The sequence below is a fragment of the Myotis nattereri genome (assembly GCF_964212035.1).
Source record: "Myotis nattereri genome assembly, chromosome: 14".
In the NCBI taxonomy this organism is placed as follows: Eukaryota; Metazoa; Chordata; class Mammalia; order Chiroptera; family Vespertilionidae; genus Myotis; species Myotis nattereri.
Window position 1 is genome coordinate 49,874,618 of NC_138089.1, and position 17,429 is coordinate 49,892,046.

The following is a 17,429-nucleotide window of genomic DNA, read 5'->3' on the forward strand; positions in this document are numbered from 1 at the left end:
CGACTAAGAGCACTAACAAAGAAGCTGTAGCCAAAAAATTAGTCAACACTTAAATATGTAAATAAAATTTTACCTGACTGTTGGAATCTCCAAATAGGATACACAAATGTGGTACCAACTTGCTGAGGACTAGTGGTTGAGCTCCAAAACTAAATACAATTTGAAAAAATAAAAAGAATTTGGTTTTAATCGAACAGTAAACAAATATCCTCTGCTTTCTTCTTGTCTGTATTAATAAGACAGATATGGTAGAGAGCATGGGCACACATCATTAAAACATGAAGGTATGAGACACAAGCAAAAACTAATTCTAAACAATGTCAAATATGCAAACTTGAGTAATCATGACTAACAATGAAATTGTCAATACAAGATCCAACAGAGCAAAATGTTCAACCAATGGCACTCTTAAACCGGGCAAACTCTCAATGACTAAAGAAAATTTGAGCTTTTGTTTGAAAATAGTGGTTTATTTTTAGACTCTGGATCTCAAATTTGCATTCCAATGAAATATTTACGTATTAATTTTTGGTGAGGTCATGGGTTGAAAGCAAATGACAGGAGAGCCAAAAAACACAAAAGTTGTGCAGACTGAATGCACTTACAAGCTCTAGATGGCAGAAAGGACCAGAGGAATAAAAGAAAATAAATGAAGGTATAGTTAGAGGGAAAGAAGTAGCATTACAGGAAAAGTTGAAAGCTACTATATATTACCTATCTTGTTGCACAGAACTTAAAAAAGTAATCCAGAAAGAGAACAAAACTGCACTTTACAATTTCTTCAGATTGGAGCTCTGAGCCCTGTGGCATCTATGCTGTCAGAACTCTGCACATAGCTACCAGATTCACTGTCTAGTTACCTGGGAGTCTTGTTCAGTCTATGATTTTCAAAACCACCCACACTGTTCTAGAAAGCCCAGGTGGGGAAATGGCTACAATATATGAAATACCACGGAGTTAAAACCAGTTCCAAACTAGGTCCAGAACAGAAGTAGATCCTAAGTTATATAAACATATTTGCTATATTACCATCTACTTTGGGGAGCAACTATTAACATGCTAAAGAAAAAAAAGAAAAACACTTCTTATAACTAATAATTTTAAATTAACAACCTGAAAGATAACAAAAAATTAATGAAGGTATCAAATAAAATAAAAACTCTTGTACTAGAGATCAGTTAATAACTACTTAAAATTTATTTCCATAGCTCTCCTCAAGCTCTGTGAAATGGATATTACTTTTTTAAGAAAAATGAAAAACACAGGCAGCTGTTTTCAGTAATCATAAAACTTACATGTTTAAGGTTTCAATAAGACACAGACACACGCCTTCTCGAGATCGAAAATTCTTGTGCTTAAAACCAGAAGCCAACTGTTCCCAAATGTGCTATTTGAAAGAAAAGTAAACATGTATAACAAAATATTAAATTACTCATGTTAAAATATTTTATCTATTCTCAAACTTACCAATCTTATTGGTAAATGAATTTTCTCCTTAGACTATTCACTCTCTACAAGTTTTTCTAAGCCAAATTTTCACTGATGTTGCTCTCACCCAATTTTTAATATCTTAATTACATTTTTTACTTTTTATTTCATATATTTCACTTTAGATTTAACTATTCTCAGAAAAACTATGTCCAACATCCAAAACCATTAGAATTTCCAAGGACAGAATTTGTTCTAAACTTTAGAAATCTTCAACAACAATGCTACCATTATAAGTCCAATAGTCCAGTAAGCATTTAAAAGGTCCAATGTTGCCTAGCAACTACTACAGACTGTCACATGGAACAAGCTTTTTCAACATTTTAGAATTCAGGCTTTTCTTCTTTTAAAATTGGATCCAAATACAGAAACATATTTGAGCAAGTCATTTTATTGCTAACCACTATAATTTATTTTAGAAAAAGCATAGATAAACCTATACAAATAATCCAAAACAATTACATGAGTTTGGTATAAAAAGAAACCCAACTTTATTTTTCCAGCTATATGGCCAAATGTCCTAATCAATTCTTTCTCCACATTTAGAAATATAATTTATTAAATTCAAGTGTGTACACACACACACACCTTTCCCTGGACTCTATTCTTTCTGAACTCTGTATTCAGTTCTACTAATATATTTCTTCTCTCACTCACTCTCTGTCAAACTTTCTAGAAGGTAACTTGGAAGCTTACAAAACAAAACAAACCTGACTCTGTAACACCACCTCTGGAACATTATTCTATATGTATACTTACAGTTATGTCCAAAGATACATGTACAAGGATGTTTCCTATAGTACTATTTGCGATAATAGCGTCAAAAACAAGTTAAAATTTGAACACTGAACAAGGATTGAAGGATATCCACCATACTATTAACAAGGACTTTGGTTCAATCTGGGAAAACAGTTTACTTTTACAAAGCAATACTCCTTGGTTTTTTAATGAATCATGTAATATTATAATTTTTAAACAGTATTTTAAACGATAACACGTAATATCATTATGTGTATTGCAAATTCTGATCTTTTTGTACTTAACATGGGCTACTCTTTAAATGTTTGTGTACATGTCAACTAATTTCTGCTTCTTTCAAAACAATTCTACATAAGGGCAATTTTTTTTACTGTATTCATAAAATACAGGCCACTGTCATAAACGATATACCTTATACAATTAGCAACTACTTGTTAAAATAAAAAATTTCTTTCTGTCTTTGTAAGAATTGCAGAAATTAACATAACATTCAGTATTTCTCAAAATAAGCTTCTGCACTGAACATTTTATAATAATGCAGGTAAGGAAAAACTAAAAATCCTAAAAAATAATATTATCAGTATACTGTCAGGTCACTAAAATCTCCGAGTTAGCTTTCTAAAAAAGCATTTGAGTAAAAAACAAAACAAAAAGTAAAATATAGATATTTAATCTTAAATTTCAACTTCTTTAAAGCACTAGCAACAATTAATTGTTTAAAATTTCAGCTTTCATGTCCCCTGGGGACTGAGTTGCTCTGATTACCATCTATCCTTACTGATATTTCATCAATAATTAGCAAAATAGGAATTTTAAATGTAGGCCTACCATCGGTGGTGCTACTTGGTCCATTAACTTCAAGAGCAGAATCTGAGCTTCATCACGAATTTTGTCTTTGGCATCTCCCAGTCTGTCTATTAAAGCTACAATAACTAGAAAGAGAGGAAAAAGAATAAATAAGCTATATTTTACAAAATTACAAATAGTAATTGTTTTCATAAATTAAAAGTTATGAAGTACGCAAATTGTCTTCACTTCTTTAAAAATATATATATATTTCTTTATTGATTTCAGAGAGGAAGGGAGAGGGGGAGAGGGGGAGAGAGAGAGAGAGAGAGAGAGAGAGAGAGAGAGAGAGAAACAAAAATGATGAGAATCATTGATTGGCAGCCTCCAGCACATCCCCTACTGGGGATTGAGCCCGCAACCCAGGCATGTGCCCTTGGCCGGAATCAAACCTGGGACCCTTCAGTCCACAGGCCAATGCTCTATCCACTGAGCCAAACCTGCTAGGGCTGTTTTTACTTCTTTATTCATGACTCTAATAAAATATAACTGAAAAGCAAGCTCAACAACACTTAAGGAGAAAAGAAATTACATTCCTTTTGGTAGGAAATGATTAGAGTGAGAAGCCAACTATACCAAATGGAGTGATGCCATTCCAATATTTAGGCTTAATTAAGGAAATGATTGTGTAATAAAACAAGAAGTCCTCATTATAATCATAAGCCTAATCATGAGGCAACACAAGTACCTGACAATTGGAACAATGTAAATCCTTCTCATCTTGCTTAGATGTATTGTTAACACTAGAGAAATTCATCAACATCTGTAGAATTAGCTATTGTGGGACTCTGGTTCTGATAGCGTCTGAGAGGCAGTCCAGGACAATAATAAACCTTCACGTTAGATATGATTATATACTAAGAACTGAATTATCTCATTTAATCCCACTGCCTCAATGTGACTAGTCAGTACATTAAACCCCATCTGGCCCTCTTTGCGTCTGAAAAATAAGTGATATATGTAATGCCTAGAATTACTCTCAAGTCTAACTACTGTCTGTAACAACTAGTAACAGGAGCTACTAAAGGGCAGGGGTCACAAACATAAACACCTACAGCCAAAGAGGTATGGGAAATACAGAAAATGAACCATATCTAAGAACTACAGAATTCCCACCTTGCTGTATTATAACTGACATTCTCAGTTTTGAGGAGACAAGAGGAGATGGGAAGAACTTAGGAACTGAAAAGCTCATGATCCAGACAAAAGGGAAGCTACAACACAGCTTCAACCAATAATTACATGTGGGAATACAAGGTCGGGGTTGCCACATTGGCCAATCTTTCATAAACAAATCATAAATATGATTTTTTATGTAAAACTTCCTAATGTTAAACATTGATTCAATATGTTTTAAGAAAATACATAAATAAAACATATTCACAGAGCAAAGATTTAAAAACCTATCCTAGGATTTTAAGCAGGAGACTGATGTAGTAAAAAAAAAAAAAAAATCTTTTCAGAAGATACCCCACAGAGAATGAACTGGAACCAGGAATTAATTTAAAAAGGAGCAATAAAGATAGGGAAACTCACTAAGATGCTTCTGCTGAAAGGATAGCTAGACGATAAAAATAAAAGTGGAAACTGGCAGAATTTGATGGCACACAAAACATGAAGAAAAAAGCTGACCAAAGATAATTCAAAAATAAGTGTGATGATACATTATGAGACATTAACTTAATCCATAGGAGAGATTAACAAACATCTGAGGTTACCCTTAAATGTTTCTATATAATAGGAACGAAATCCACTCACCAAAGCACTCCAAAGGTATATGAAGGTCACTCAGGTTTAGAAAATAGGTCAGAGCCAACTCTGTAATCCTAACTACCACACAAAGAAGAGCATTGTACTGGTATAATGCTCTTCTTTGCAAACACACTGTAAGTAAGTGCTGTTCAAAGTATGGCTGGTAGCCCAGGACCAGTCTACAAATTGTCTGCAGTAAGAAAAATTGAGAGTGTTTTATAAAATAAAGTTTTTAAAACAATCTGACCAAAGTAATTTTGTTTGTTAAATCTAATAATAACAAATTGGGCCTTGGATTTTTTCATTTCATTTTGCTATAACCTATTTTTATTGCATTTTACAAAATTGGTCTGCAACAAACGAGCAATGAAAGAACTAGTCCTTCACCATAGAAAGCTTGAAAAGTGGTGCTATAAGTTATATTACAAATTTTAATATGTTACAAAAAGAGTAAAAATATAGTAAAAATTTTGAAAATATAAAGTAAAAATCTATTACCACTATACTTAGTAAGCTTCTTGCTTCTGTTTCTTTGTCTCAAAAGGAATATAATTATCTATTTGAATATGCTTCAAGTTTTTTATGTCCAGGTAAACTATAATGCTACTTAGCAGATCTCCGAGTTGTACAAAATTAAATTTTTTGCATTTACAGTTTTGTTAAACAAAAACTATGAAAAAAAAACCAGTACGTCAAAACTTACAATAATTTTTATTTTATTTTTTAAAAAATATTTTTATTGATTTCAGAGAGGAAGGGAGAGGGAGAGAGACATAGAAACATCAATGATAAGAGAGAATCACTGATCAGCTAGCTACCTCATGCACCCCTCACACCGGGGATCAAGCCCACAACGCAGGCATGTGCCCTGACTGGGAATTGAACCGTGACCTCCTAGTTCATAGGTCAACGCTCAACCACTGAGCCACACCAGCTGGGCCTACAATGATTTTTAAATAAATAAAGTTAACTTACCCATTGCTACGTAGGACTTAAATCGTGTTGATAATCTGTCCACAAAGGCACTTAAAATTTCCAATCCCATTAATGATATCTACAGAAGGAAAAAAACTTTTAATGAATACAAATTATCTATGCATACTTTAATACCAGTTTACAATTGTCGACATACAAAAACCTTCATATAATATACTAGAGGCCTGGTGCACGAAATTCGTGCACTTGGGGAGACAGGGGCAGGGGGGTCCCTCAGCCCAGCCTGCACCCTCTCGCAGTCCAGGAGCCCTCGGGGGATGTCTGATTGACAGCTTAGGCCCGCTCCCTGCGCAGGGAGCGGGCCTAAGCCATCAGTCTGACATCCTTAAGGCTGCCATGGAGATAGGAGAGGCTCCCGCCACTGCCACTGCGCTCACCAGCTGTGAACCTGGCTTCTGGGTGAGCGGCGAGCGCACTGACCACCAGGGGGCAGCTCCTGTGTTGAGCATCTGCTCCTGGTGGTCAGTGTGCGTCATAGCGACCAGTTGTTCCACTGTTTGGTCAATTTGCATATTAGCCTTTTATCATATAGGATACTATCAAGGTGATGCTGACACTGGAAAGTATCATCCTTCAAAAGGTAAAGGGGCTGTGATTTCAGATTCCAAAAAAAAGACTTGAAATCCTAGCACATTACTTAGCCTAGCACTCGACAGTTATAATATAAATGCTATTTATTATTTTCTCCATTTTTTTTTAGAATCAACTTACTGTTTATAGTTGCAGATAGACAATATAAAAAAGTGAAAATAGAGCTGACAAATAATAGGATACTGAAGAGGTTTATGTAAGGACAGAAAAGGAAAGGGAGAAGGAAAATTCGCATCTCCCTAGGTTTAAGTACTCCTCCAATAATTTACCAGGTCTGTAACCTAAAGCAAAGTATAGCTTTTCTACAAAATCAGGAAAATAATAGTACTGCCTTTATAAGGCCATCTTAAAGATTAAAATGAGGTAATGCAAATAAACCACTTTGAGATAGTGCCTGATGCTAAGGACTCTTTAAATAGTGGTTATTGCCGAAACCGGTTTGGCTCAGTGGATAGAGCGTCGGCCTGCGGACTGAAAGGTCCCAGGTTCGATTCCGGTCAAGGGCATATACCAGGGTTGCGGGCACATCCCCAGTAGGAGATGTGCAGGAGGCAGCTGATCGATGTTTCTCTCTCATCGATGTTTCTAACTCTCTATCTCTCTCCCTTCCTCTCTGTAAAAAATCAATAAAAATATATTAAAAAAAATAGTGGTTATTATATTTAATTGCACTTTAAAGGACATTTTATTGTCATAGTACCATTTTAAATTTTGGGGACTCCTGAAATCACAGGACTGTTCTTAGCAAAAGTCAAATGCCGTGTGTGTGTGTGTGTGTGTGTGTGTGTGTATACACATACTTATTTCCATATTTTTAATCTCCAAGACTGACCTCTCCATTTCAATAAACAGCACCTCTATTGGTGCATAAGCAAAGCAATTATTCCTAATTCTTTCAACCCTCACACTCATTCCAATGGGAGGTCCTATCCTATCCCCAATCATATTCCAAATCTACTTCTCATCAATGTGGCCAAACCAGCCTTAGCCACCATCAACTCCCTGCTTCTCCTGCTGCTCCTTTTCAGAGTCCACTCTCCACAAAGGAGCCACCCCTCTACATAGAACTCCCCACTGATTTAGAATAAAATCTTATAAATCTCTTTCCACCTGCCTCCCCAACTTCATTCTCTTAACATCACACTCATTTGTAAGCTCTAGCCATGCTGGCCTTCTATATGTTTAATAGTACTAGGGCCTCTGCATTTGCAGTTTTCTCTGCCTATATTTCACTCCTATATTTCTTTCATGTCATAATCAAATTTCACCTAACTTCTTTGACAACACAAAATAGTCTCACCACATCCTCATTCTTTTCACATCAGTTGATTTAGAAGCACTTGTTACCTGAAATTATCTAATTTGTATACTCATCCATCTTCTTCTTTCTAACAGGATTCTCCATGACAGCAGGGATCTCACTCTCCAATCTCATTTAAGTCACCCTCTCATGAGGTCTTCAGTGACCAGCTATTTAAAATTTAAACATCTGCATCCTGCCCAACACTTCCTATTCTCGTCACTGTTTTTCTCCAAAGTAAATATCACCTTCTAACATACTTATTTCAGTTATCTATCTTGTTTATATTCTTCTCCCCCACTAAAATCTACATCCATAAAGGCAAGGATTTCTGTCATTCCCCCCCCCCCCCCCCGCCCCATTGTATCAGAAGTACCCACAAGACTGAGTGCTGCACATGGTAGGTCTTCAATAAATATCCAAATGAGGCTGAATGAATATTGTGTCTTGTTCACAGCTGGATCATCAGTATCTAGAACACCCAGCACATAGTATAGTCACTTCCAATTGATTGACACGATGACAGTTATTAAGACACACAAATTCTGAGGTCCTATCAAATCCAAAGAAAAATTTTATTTTGTTCAGCATAATTTAAAATTTAACTACAGCTGTCTATTTGTGTGTATGTTAAAAAATTCTGACACACTTTTCCCAAGAGAAATGTTTTATTGTATCATGAGTAAAAAATGACCTAATTTGAAGCAACTAAGTTTATAAATAACAAACTAATTAGAATGTCCTCTCTCTGACAATGTCAGAAAAGCTTCTATACAGCATTCTGTAGAAAGGAAAGAACTAACGATTCTGGAAGGAGGGAGCAGAATTGGTGAATTAATAATATCTTTGAGTAGGCAAGAGGGCATAGGGTCTAATATGCATGTGGAGGGATTGGTATAAGAAAGAGAGACAATTTGTGCATTGTAACTGAGAAGAAAGTAGAATATTATGGGCACAGCTACAAGGAAGTGTGTAGATAAGACTGTAGGAGACTGAGGCATGTCTCTTCTGACTGCGGCAATTGTCTCAAGCAACAGTATCTAGAGAGGAGCATGGAGAGACTGTGTTGTAAAAAGATGAGAACTTGGGTCAGGCGCCTGATGGTTCTAACTCTTGAACACCAGCTGAAGGAAAAACACAGCACTTGAGTGAAGCAGTGCATAAGAGACTTAAAAATTGAGATACTGTGGTATTCTAGAAGCCAAGAGAGTTTCAAAGAGATGTGACTGTTCAACGGCTATTCCCTGACTGTACATCTGAAAGGTGACCTGACCCCCTGCCAGCAAGCACTAAAGAAAGGGAGTCAGCATTACAAAGTTGGTTAGGACAAGGGTCTCAAGGCCTGAGGTGTTCTAAAGGCTATTACTAAATGTTATTCCTGCTAAATGTTAAAATGTAGCAGAGCATTTTGCAGGTACAGCTGTAAACAAGGTAAGTTTGACAGGAACCTAAAGGGGATAAGTGCAGCCAACCACAGAGATGACACCAACATGTAAATGACCGAAGTGTATTTAAGCAAAGGCTAAGACTCCCTTCCAAGAGGCAGAGCTCTGGACATGAATCTCGTCTCCTTTCCTTGGTACAAGTCAATGAAACGACCTTGTGACAATCGTGTCTCCTCTTTGCACTGAGTTCCGAATTCCCTGGCATTGCCAAAGAGTTGACTTTCTGTAACGGCCTATGCTGCAACATGAAATCAATGATCTTCGTGTTGATATGCCCTTCTTAAAGTATAAAATTTGGCTTGTTTCTTCCAAAGAAATAAGGATAATCTCCAAACAGTAGTGATCTATACAATTAAATATTAACTTTTTTCCCCAAAGTTAAAAAGGAGAGATAGCATGTAATGGAGCACCAAGGTAGTAATTTTCAAACTGTTCATTATCCTGTAAAAGTCAATCCTTCCCGAAACTCACACAAATTTCACTATTACATCTTCATAATAACCATAGAGCACGCTGCCTTTCTTCTCTACGAGGACAGTTTTCACTGGATTATAACATACATTACCAAGAATACTTCACTTCACCCATGGGAGGTTTGGGCCGGTATTTTAAAGCAACACTGCCACCAGAAGACTAGAAAGAAAAGTAACTGCTAAAAAAACTACAACACAAGCTAATTACTGCATGTTTACCGGGCCTCCCAAAGTAGCTACATTGCAACTTGCCTACTACTAGCGGCTCATCAGAAACACTCAATCTTTCTTGTACCTCATCCTCTTATGTATTTATTTATTTTCTGTATCAGCCGACCAGCTAGGGCACGGTTTCCACTCCGAGGTCAGGCCTCAACGGCGAGAAACCGAAATGACAGAGAGCATGCAATTCCTTGCTGTCCACAATAAATAAAAAGCAAACACGTGATGCCCTGGAGTTAGCATCTTGTTATTAGGTTTAACGGCGCCTGATTAAGCTCTAAAAGATGCTTTAGAGATGAAGAGCAAAATTTATAAAAGAAAAAAAAAGCAGGAGATTAAGGATAAAAATCACTTATTAAAGAGGGATTAACTTGACATCTCTTTCATAATACCTGGATTCTAACGTCTTATGTCTCGGTCTAGGTAGTGTTTACTTCGGGACGTACAAATGTAAAAAAAAAAAAAAAAAAGAGTCTTCGAGCCCTTTATGAATTATCACCGATTTTTAAAAAAATTAATGATTACACATTGGATCCTCATGCCAATAACGCATCCCCGTGTCGGGGATCGGCTGGATTTGTCATTGTTCACAATGGTGGAAAAACTTCGTCGTGATGGGAAGCCAGTCCCCTGCTCCGATCCGGAGAGGCAGGCTCGCCCGAGATCCCGCGGGTCCCCGGGTTTCCCCTTTCCGGGGTGGTTCCGCCGAACCAAGCGCCCCCGAGGGGGTTCGCCGGGCCGGACTCGCACGTCCGGGATTAAAGGGCCGGCCGGGGAGGGCGTGCCCAGCCCGGCCGCGCCGCCGCCGCCGCTTACCCGGTAGTTGCTCGAGCCCACCCAGCCGGTGAGGGCGTCGATCGTCTTGCCCAGGCTCCCCACGTCCTCCTCCAGGTCCGGGATGGCGCCGGGGACGCCGAGGTACAGCAGCAGCTCCTGGCCGACCTGCTGGCGGCCGCCGACGTCCTTCTGCTGCACCTGGGCGCTGAAGTACTCCATGCTGCGGGGCTCCATGGCCGCGGCCGCCCGCCCGCCCGCCCGCCCGCCAGGGGCCGACTTTCGCCGGGGGCCGCCCAGCCGCCAGTGCGGGTCCCCGCGGGAACGGGCGGGACGCGCCGAGGGGCGGCTCGCGGGGCGCGGCGGGCGGCGGGAGCGGCGCCAGGCGCCCAGCGGCCCCCAAACTAGTCAAACTCGGCGCCCCCCGACACCCAGCCCGCTTCAGAGGCCGCGGCCGCCGGCGACGTCAGCACGCGCGTGACGTCAGCACGACGTCGGCGAGCTTCCGCGGGTCTCGACTAGAGCTCGGCGGCGGCGGCGGCGGCGGTGACTGCTGGCCCCGCTGGGCGAATGGGAGCCCGGGCGGCGGGCGTTGGGGTGGCGCTCGGTCGGCCGTCCCTGGAGCCCGGCCGTTCTCCGTCCCCCGCGATCACAGCGCCCTGCCCTCGCCCCGTAAAATATAGAAAGCTTCCGGTTTTCCTCCCCTTTAAAGTCAGTAGGTGGGAAAGTAGCTGGTATGTGGACGCCCTCTTCCCCAGCCCCGCTCCAGTTTGTTTGTTTTTTGGTGTTACCTTGTAGAATAAATACACTCCTTCATTGAAGAAACATCGTGACCCCTGTTTCCAGCCACCGCCCCTACTGATTGGGCGACCGTGCCTTTTTTATTTTTAACTGCGTTTTAGTTTACATAGAGTAAAATGCACAGATTTTAAGTGTGCAGTCCATGAGTTTTGGCAAATATATTCACCAGTGTAAACACCACCACCAGCCCCCAACGAAGATATAGCGCATTTCCATCACTCGGGCAACTTCCCCGTCAATACGCACTGCCTCCCTAGGCAATTCTACTCTGATTTCACTTTAGCGTAGTTTTTCCTGTTCTTTCACATCATGTAACTTCATAGAGTCTGTACTTTTTTTTCTTTCTAATTTATCTTTATTGTGGAAATTATTACACAAGTGCCCTTCCCCACTTCCCCCAATGACCCCCTCCACCCTGCACCAGCAGGTCCCAGGCCTTCACCACACTATTGTCTGTGTCCAGGCGCTATGCATAAATGCAAGTAAATTCCCCGGTTAATCTCTCCCCACCCACCCCCCACCCCCGCCTTCCTTCTGAGATTCGTCAGTCTGTTTCAAGCTTCTGTACTCTTTGAGTCGGGTTTCTTTCTCAGCGTAATGTTTTGGGATTCATCCCGTGCTGTTGTAGCGTTAGCAGTCCCTTTTGGTTGCTCAGTATTATCCATTGTATGGAAGCATCACAATTGCTGACTCATTCACCTGTTTACAGACATTTGCATTGTTTCCAGTTTTGTATAATTATATATAACGCTGCTATAATCGTTTATGTTCAAGTCATTGTGTGGACAATTGTGTTCGTTTCTATTGAGTAGAATACTCTGTGGGGGATAAAAAAATAATAATAATTTTTCTTCCACCTTCTAAATTCTAGTTGGGCTAATCAAATTAACAGATGAAAACCAATTTCAATACATGTGTCGGGAGGGGATTCACATAAGTGTAAACATTCCAGATAGTGAAGTAAATTAGGTATAATGTTATTTTGGATAAAGGAGAGGGGAACCTTAAGATTCCGAAAACCAGAATGGGCCATTTGCAGATAAGGAAGAACAGAGCAAAGCAGGCAATTTTTTGCCAGGCAACCTAGAAACAATGAGACAGAGGGGGATCCAGTAAGCAGGCCCCTGCCTGACATCTTCCCGTCTGCCATACTCAATTCAGATTAAGCTGAGGTTAAGATTTCTTTCTTGGAGCAAGTTTTTCTATCTGAATCTCTTAGTCAGGAAAGGGGAGAAGAGTCAAAGATTCTGAGTCTTTTCTTAGTAACCACCTTAAAAAAGGCAAAACTTTGGTTCCTTTCAACTGGAATTATTAGTTCTTATAAGTGTACTAAAGGCCTGGTGAACAACATTCGTGCACTGGGGGGGGGGTGGGGGGGGGCATTCCTCAGCCCAGCCTGTGCCCTCTCACAGTCCTTGACCCCTTGGGGGATGTCCTTCTGCCGGCAGTCAGACATCCCTCTCGCAGTCTGGGGCTCTTGTAGTCCGGGACCCCTCACTCCTTGCCACCTGCCTGCAGAGGAGGCAGGAGAGGCTCCCGCCACAGCTGCTGCGCTTGCCAGCCGTGAGCTGTGAGCCGGGCTTCTGGCTGAGCAGGGCTCTCCTGCATTGAGCGTCTGCCCCCTGGTGGTCAGTGCACATTATAGCGACTGGTTGTTCCACTGTTAGGTCAATTTGCATATTCACATTTTATTATATAGGATGAGAAACTATCAAACAGCTTTTCCAAAGTGGCTGCACCATATTACACTCCCACCAGCAATGCTTGAGAGTTCCAGTTGCTCCATATCCTCCACAATATTTAGTAAGTTAGGGGTTATTAGTTTTAGCTATTTTAATGGGTCGAAAGTGGACTCTAATACATCCTAAATGCACACTATATTTACCTTCCTGCCAACTATTTCCAACTACAACTTAATAATAATCTGTATAATGTAATCTCCTCTACTACACAGAAAGCTCCAAGATCATTTGTTTTCCCTCAGATGGTGCTTGGCCAATAATGGGCACTCAATCAATTTCAGTTGAACAAGTGAATGAAAATTGACATTTGAAATGTTCACAATAACAAAATAATGACAATAATAAGACACTCCAAATTCAAAGAAATCTGACTCTTTTCTGTGTTTATTCTGTTTTTTTTTCTATATTTCTGTGTTTCACATTGTATTGTGTTGTAAAATTTCTTCCATATTTAATTGACTGTAATTTCCCTGAAACTGGACCTCCAGCAAGTAAGTTGTGCTTACTATTCCTTAGGTATTTGAAAGGTTCCATTCATAAAGGGTTGCAGAAGAATATAAAAAGAGGATCCAGCCCAATTGGCATTGAGCCAGCAAGCTAGGCATCTGCCCTAACTGGGAACCGAACCATGACCTCCTGATTCATAGGTTGATGCTCAATCACTGAGCCACACTGGCCGGGGCAAGTTTGTTTAGATAAACTCAAACAGAGACAAGAAAATCAACATTTCCGGGATGCTATGATTGGGTAAGCAGAGGGTTTGGGGAAGTCTAGATGAGAGGCTCCTTATCTAGATGACACAGAGAATGGGGATTGGAGAGTTGTAAATCAGAAGGCTTCCTGGAAGAGGTTATATTTGAGTTTTAAGGCTGTGTAGGAATTAGCTAATTAAAGAAGTGGTTTCCTGCCCTGACCGGTTTGGCTCAGTGGATAGAGCATCGGCCTGCAGACTGAGGAGTCTCAGGTTCGATTCCAGTCAAGGGCATGTACCTTGGTTGCAGGCACATCCCCAGTTGGGAGTGTGCAGGAAGCAGCTGATTGATGTTTCTAATTCTCTCTCCCTCTCCCTCTCCCTCTCCCTCTCCCTCTGTAAAAAAATCAATAAGATATATATTTTTTTAAAAGAGAAGTGTTTTCCTGGAGAATAGCATGTTTATTTACAAGATGTAGTCTTGACTATTTTAATTTAACATTTATTATTATGATTACATACCTAGTACAAAATCTACACATTTCTCCACATCACTATTGTCTGTTCTAGGTTAAACCGACTAGAAAGTTCTCAAAGTTTCTAATTCACAGCACTGTTACTACCTCATTTTTTTTCACATATTTCTAGACCAAACAAACAAAAAACCATTCACTGGATAGTAAGATCCAAACACTTAATGAGTATTCATGTCCTAACATCTTATTAGGTATCTGAAAAAATAATACACATCAATTAGAAAAAATACATTTTTATTTCATTCTGAAATAACCATACTTACCTGTTAATAAGATGTCTGTGCCTGTTGATCACTGCGCAACTCCTCAAACCTTGGAATTAGACTGGATACTGCCTTCTTCATCCTGCTGTACATTGACTTTCATGCAGAACTTGCTTTTATCACAACAACCTCAGAAAACACAGTCTTGCAAAGATATGATACCAGTGAAAGAAATGTATTACAATTTAATGTTGAAACTGTGAACTCCTTCGAGCCCGTAGTTCATTCCATGTCTAACAGATGCCACTGTTTCCCTTCAGGATTTAAAATATCCAGCTCTTTGTGAGTTTCCTGCAGCACTCCAGGGTGCCTGCCTAAACAGTTTAGGAAACTTGGTGGGCAGATGCCTGATGAGGCCCAAATTATCGGAGACAACAAATAGGAAATGCAAGCAGTAGCTCATGTAGGAAGCAGGCATGGGCCCAGTGAGAACTGGGCTTCACAAAGCTGTTGCCTAAAGAGCTCACCATAACCTACGTTAGATCTTTCAATCCTCCAGGCAACCCTGTATGGGAGGTATTATATCCCCATTTTAGAGACAGCTGAGGCTCAGAGGTTAAGTCTCTGGTCTTGCCCATGATTTCAGATCCATGACTTAAGCCCAGCATATCTGCCTTCTGTGGTCTCCCAAATAATCTTTCTTTTAAATCTATTTTTTATTGGTTTCAGAGAGGAAGGGAGAGGGAGAGAGAGATAGAAACATCAATGATGAGAGAGAATCATCGATTGACTTCTCCACTCTCCCCACTGGGGACTGAGCCGTAACCCCTGCATGTGCACTGACCAGGAATTGAACTGTGACCTCCTGGTTCATAGGTTGATGCTCAACCACTGAGCTCGCACTGGGGATCAAGCCCACAGCCTTCCAAATAACCTTTTGTGTTGTTGTTGTTAATCCTCACCGGAGGATATTTTTCCATTGATTTTTAGGGAGAGTGGAGGAGAGAGGGAAAGACAGAGAGAAACATCGATGTGAGAGAAACACATCGATTGGTTGCCTCCAACCAGGGCCAGGGCCCAATGAGCCTGCAACCAAGGTACATGCCCTTGACTGGGATTGAACCTGGGACCCTTTGGTCCACAGGCTGATGCTCTCTATCCACTGAGCCAAACAGGCTAGGGCCCAAATAATCTTAAAAGAAATAAAATGAAAACAGAAGTTCAGAATTAGCTACCCAAATAATAATACTCCTTGTATGCACACAGCCTTTCTTTAAAAGATCTAAGTAAAATATGATTTTCACTTAAAATCTTCCTTTTTCTGAATTCCTCTTAAAAAGAATAAGGAGAAACTGGGTAGTAACATTAGGGAACAAAATAGTGTAGGAAACATCTACATTCTTTCGTAATCGGTCACTAAACTATCTGGGAGTACAAATCTATTTTTAACTGGCAACAAGACTGAAATAGGTCATTTAAATACAAGAGACTGACTTCCTGACCTATTTGTTCGTTATTTGTGATAACAGTGGAAACTTTGAGTGGACTTTGTTCTGATGTGGGACTTTATTTTCCACACGAAAACTAAGAGACAGATCACCACACTGCTCGTTGGAAACCGTACTTCGAATATCTGTCTAGAATGGCACTGGGTTAGGTACTAGAGTGGGGGCATTGGATGGCCTACCAAAGATAGATCACAAAAACCCCTTCGCAAAGCTGAAGAGGGATATGTACATGAATGTTCAGACCACCTTCATTCTTATCAGCTCAAGTAGGAAAATTGGTTGCTTTGTTGATATCAAGGTGACATTTTCCTGTCAAACATGTCAAAGATGAGTTCCATCGTGGTAAAAAAAAAGGCCATGAAAATATCCCTGGGAGCCGCTGCATTTATGTGAAACTAGAGGCCCGATGCATGAAATTCATGCAGGGGGCTCGGCACTCACAGCCCCGGCTTTGCCCGGAATCATCTGGAAGGTCCTTCAAACACTCCTTCTGCTGTTCAGCCTAATTAGCATATTAGCTCTTTATTATATAGGATTTCTTGCCCAGGTGCAAGGATCCACCAAACTGAAATTTTCAAAAATAAAGTTTCCGCCTTATGATAGACTGTTTAAAAAAATGTTTAAGATAAAAAAAATTATCCATTAACTCCTATAAAATCAATTCCTCCCCAGTTGCCTGTGACTGGCACTTTATTTGCATTCTAGCAGTCTTGTCATGTGCAATGAAAATATTAGAATTACTTTGCCACTGTCATTTGAGAGTTTAGCTTTAAAATGCCAATTAAGTTAACCTGGTGAACCACTTTATTAATGAGGACATATAAAAAACTGACTCATTTAATTCAAGTTTTACATGACATTAAAAAGAAAATAAAACCAATCCAATTGTGAGTTAGAAAACTCTGATCAGCAGCTACTCCTGGCTAAGCCTTCAAAGACATTTTCACTTGTGCCTTGTTGGTTTAGTTTATAGATCTCATGGCAGATGTTCATTTTCCTATATAGTTAGGAAAAGTATTTCTCACAGAAACTTAGTGAAGTCTCACAATGAAAATAGAAAGCCATCAACCTTTTTTAAAAAAAACTAGCAACATGACCAGAGCTACCAATAACAACAGATGAGAGGGTCTGGAAAGACAGGAGATTAGAAACAAGACCCCTTAGGAGTTCAATACAATTGTCCAGACAAAAAATAGTGACAGCCTCCATAAAGAAATTATTTTCTGCTCTGGTTTCCACCCGACCCACTTAAAGCACCAATCATAAAAGGGAAAGCACATATTAAATACTAAACAGTCAACA

The 17,429-nt window shown here is 39.9% G+C and overlaps 1 protein-coding gene across 14 annotated transcripts in view; it reads right to left on the reverse strand.

Moving 5' to 3' along the window:
- CLASP2 (cytoplasmic linker associated protein 2) overlaps nucleotides 1-10,883 on the reverse strand; it is a gene marked incomplete at its 5' end in the record, with an annotated part of 144,715 nt that extends 133,832 nt beyond the window's left edge. For 10 of the 14 annotated variants that reach the window (XM_081106448.1, XM_081106469.1, XM_081106466.1 and 7 more), the window contains 5 exons: nucleotides 74-149; nucleotides 1,296-1,387; nucleotides 3,076-3,179; nucleotides 5,821-5,899; nucleotides 10,689-10,883. In XM_081106448.1, the coding sequence (XP_080962574.1) occupies nucleotides 74-149; nucleotides 1,296-1,387; nucleotides 3,076-3,179; nucleotides 5,821-5,899; nucleotides 10,689-10,883 (546 nt within the window). Of the gene's footprint in view, nucleotides 1-73; nucleotides 150-1,295; nucleotides 1,388-3,075; nucleotides 3,180-5,820; nucleotides 5,900-10,688 lie in introns of those variants that run through there. The other 4 variants (XM_081106463.1, XM_081106457.1, XM_081106454.1 and 1 more) reach the window with 1 other exon arrangement.
- Nucleotides 10,884-17,429: the final 6,546 nt, after the last annotated feature.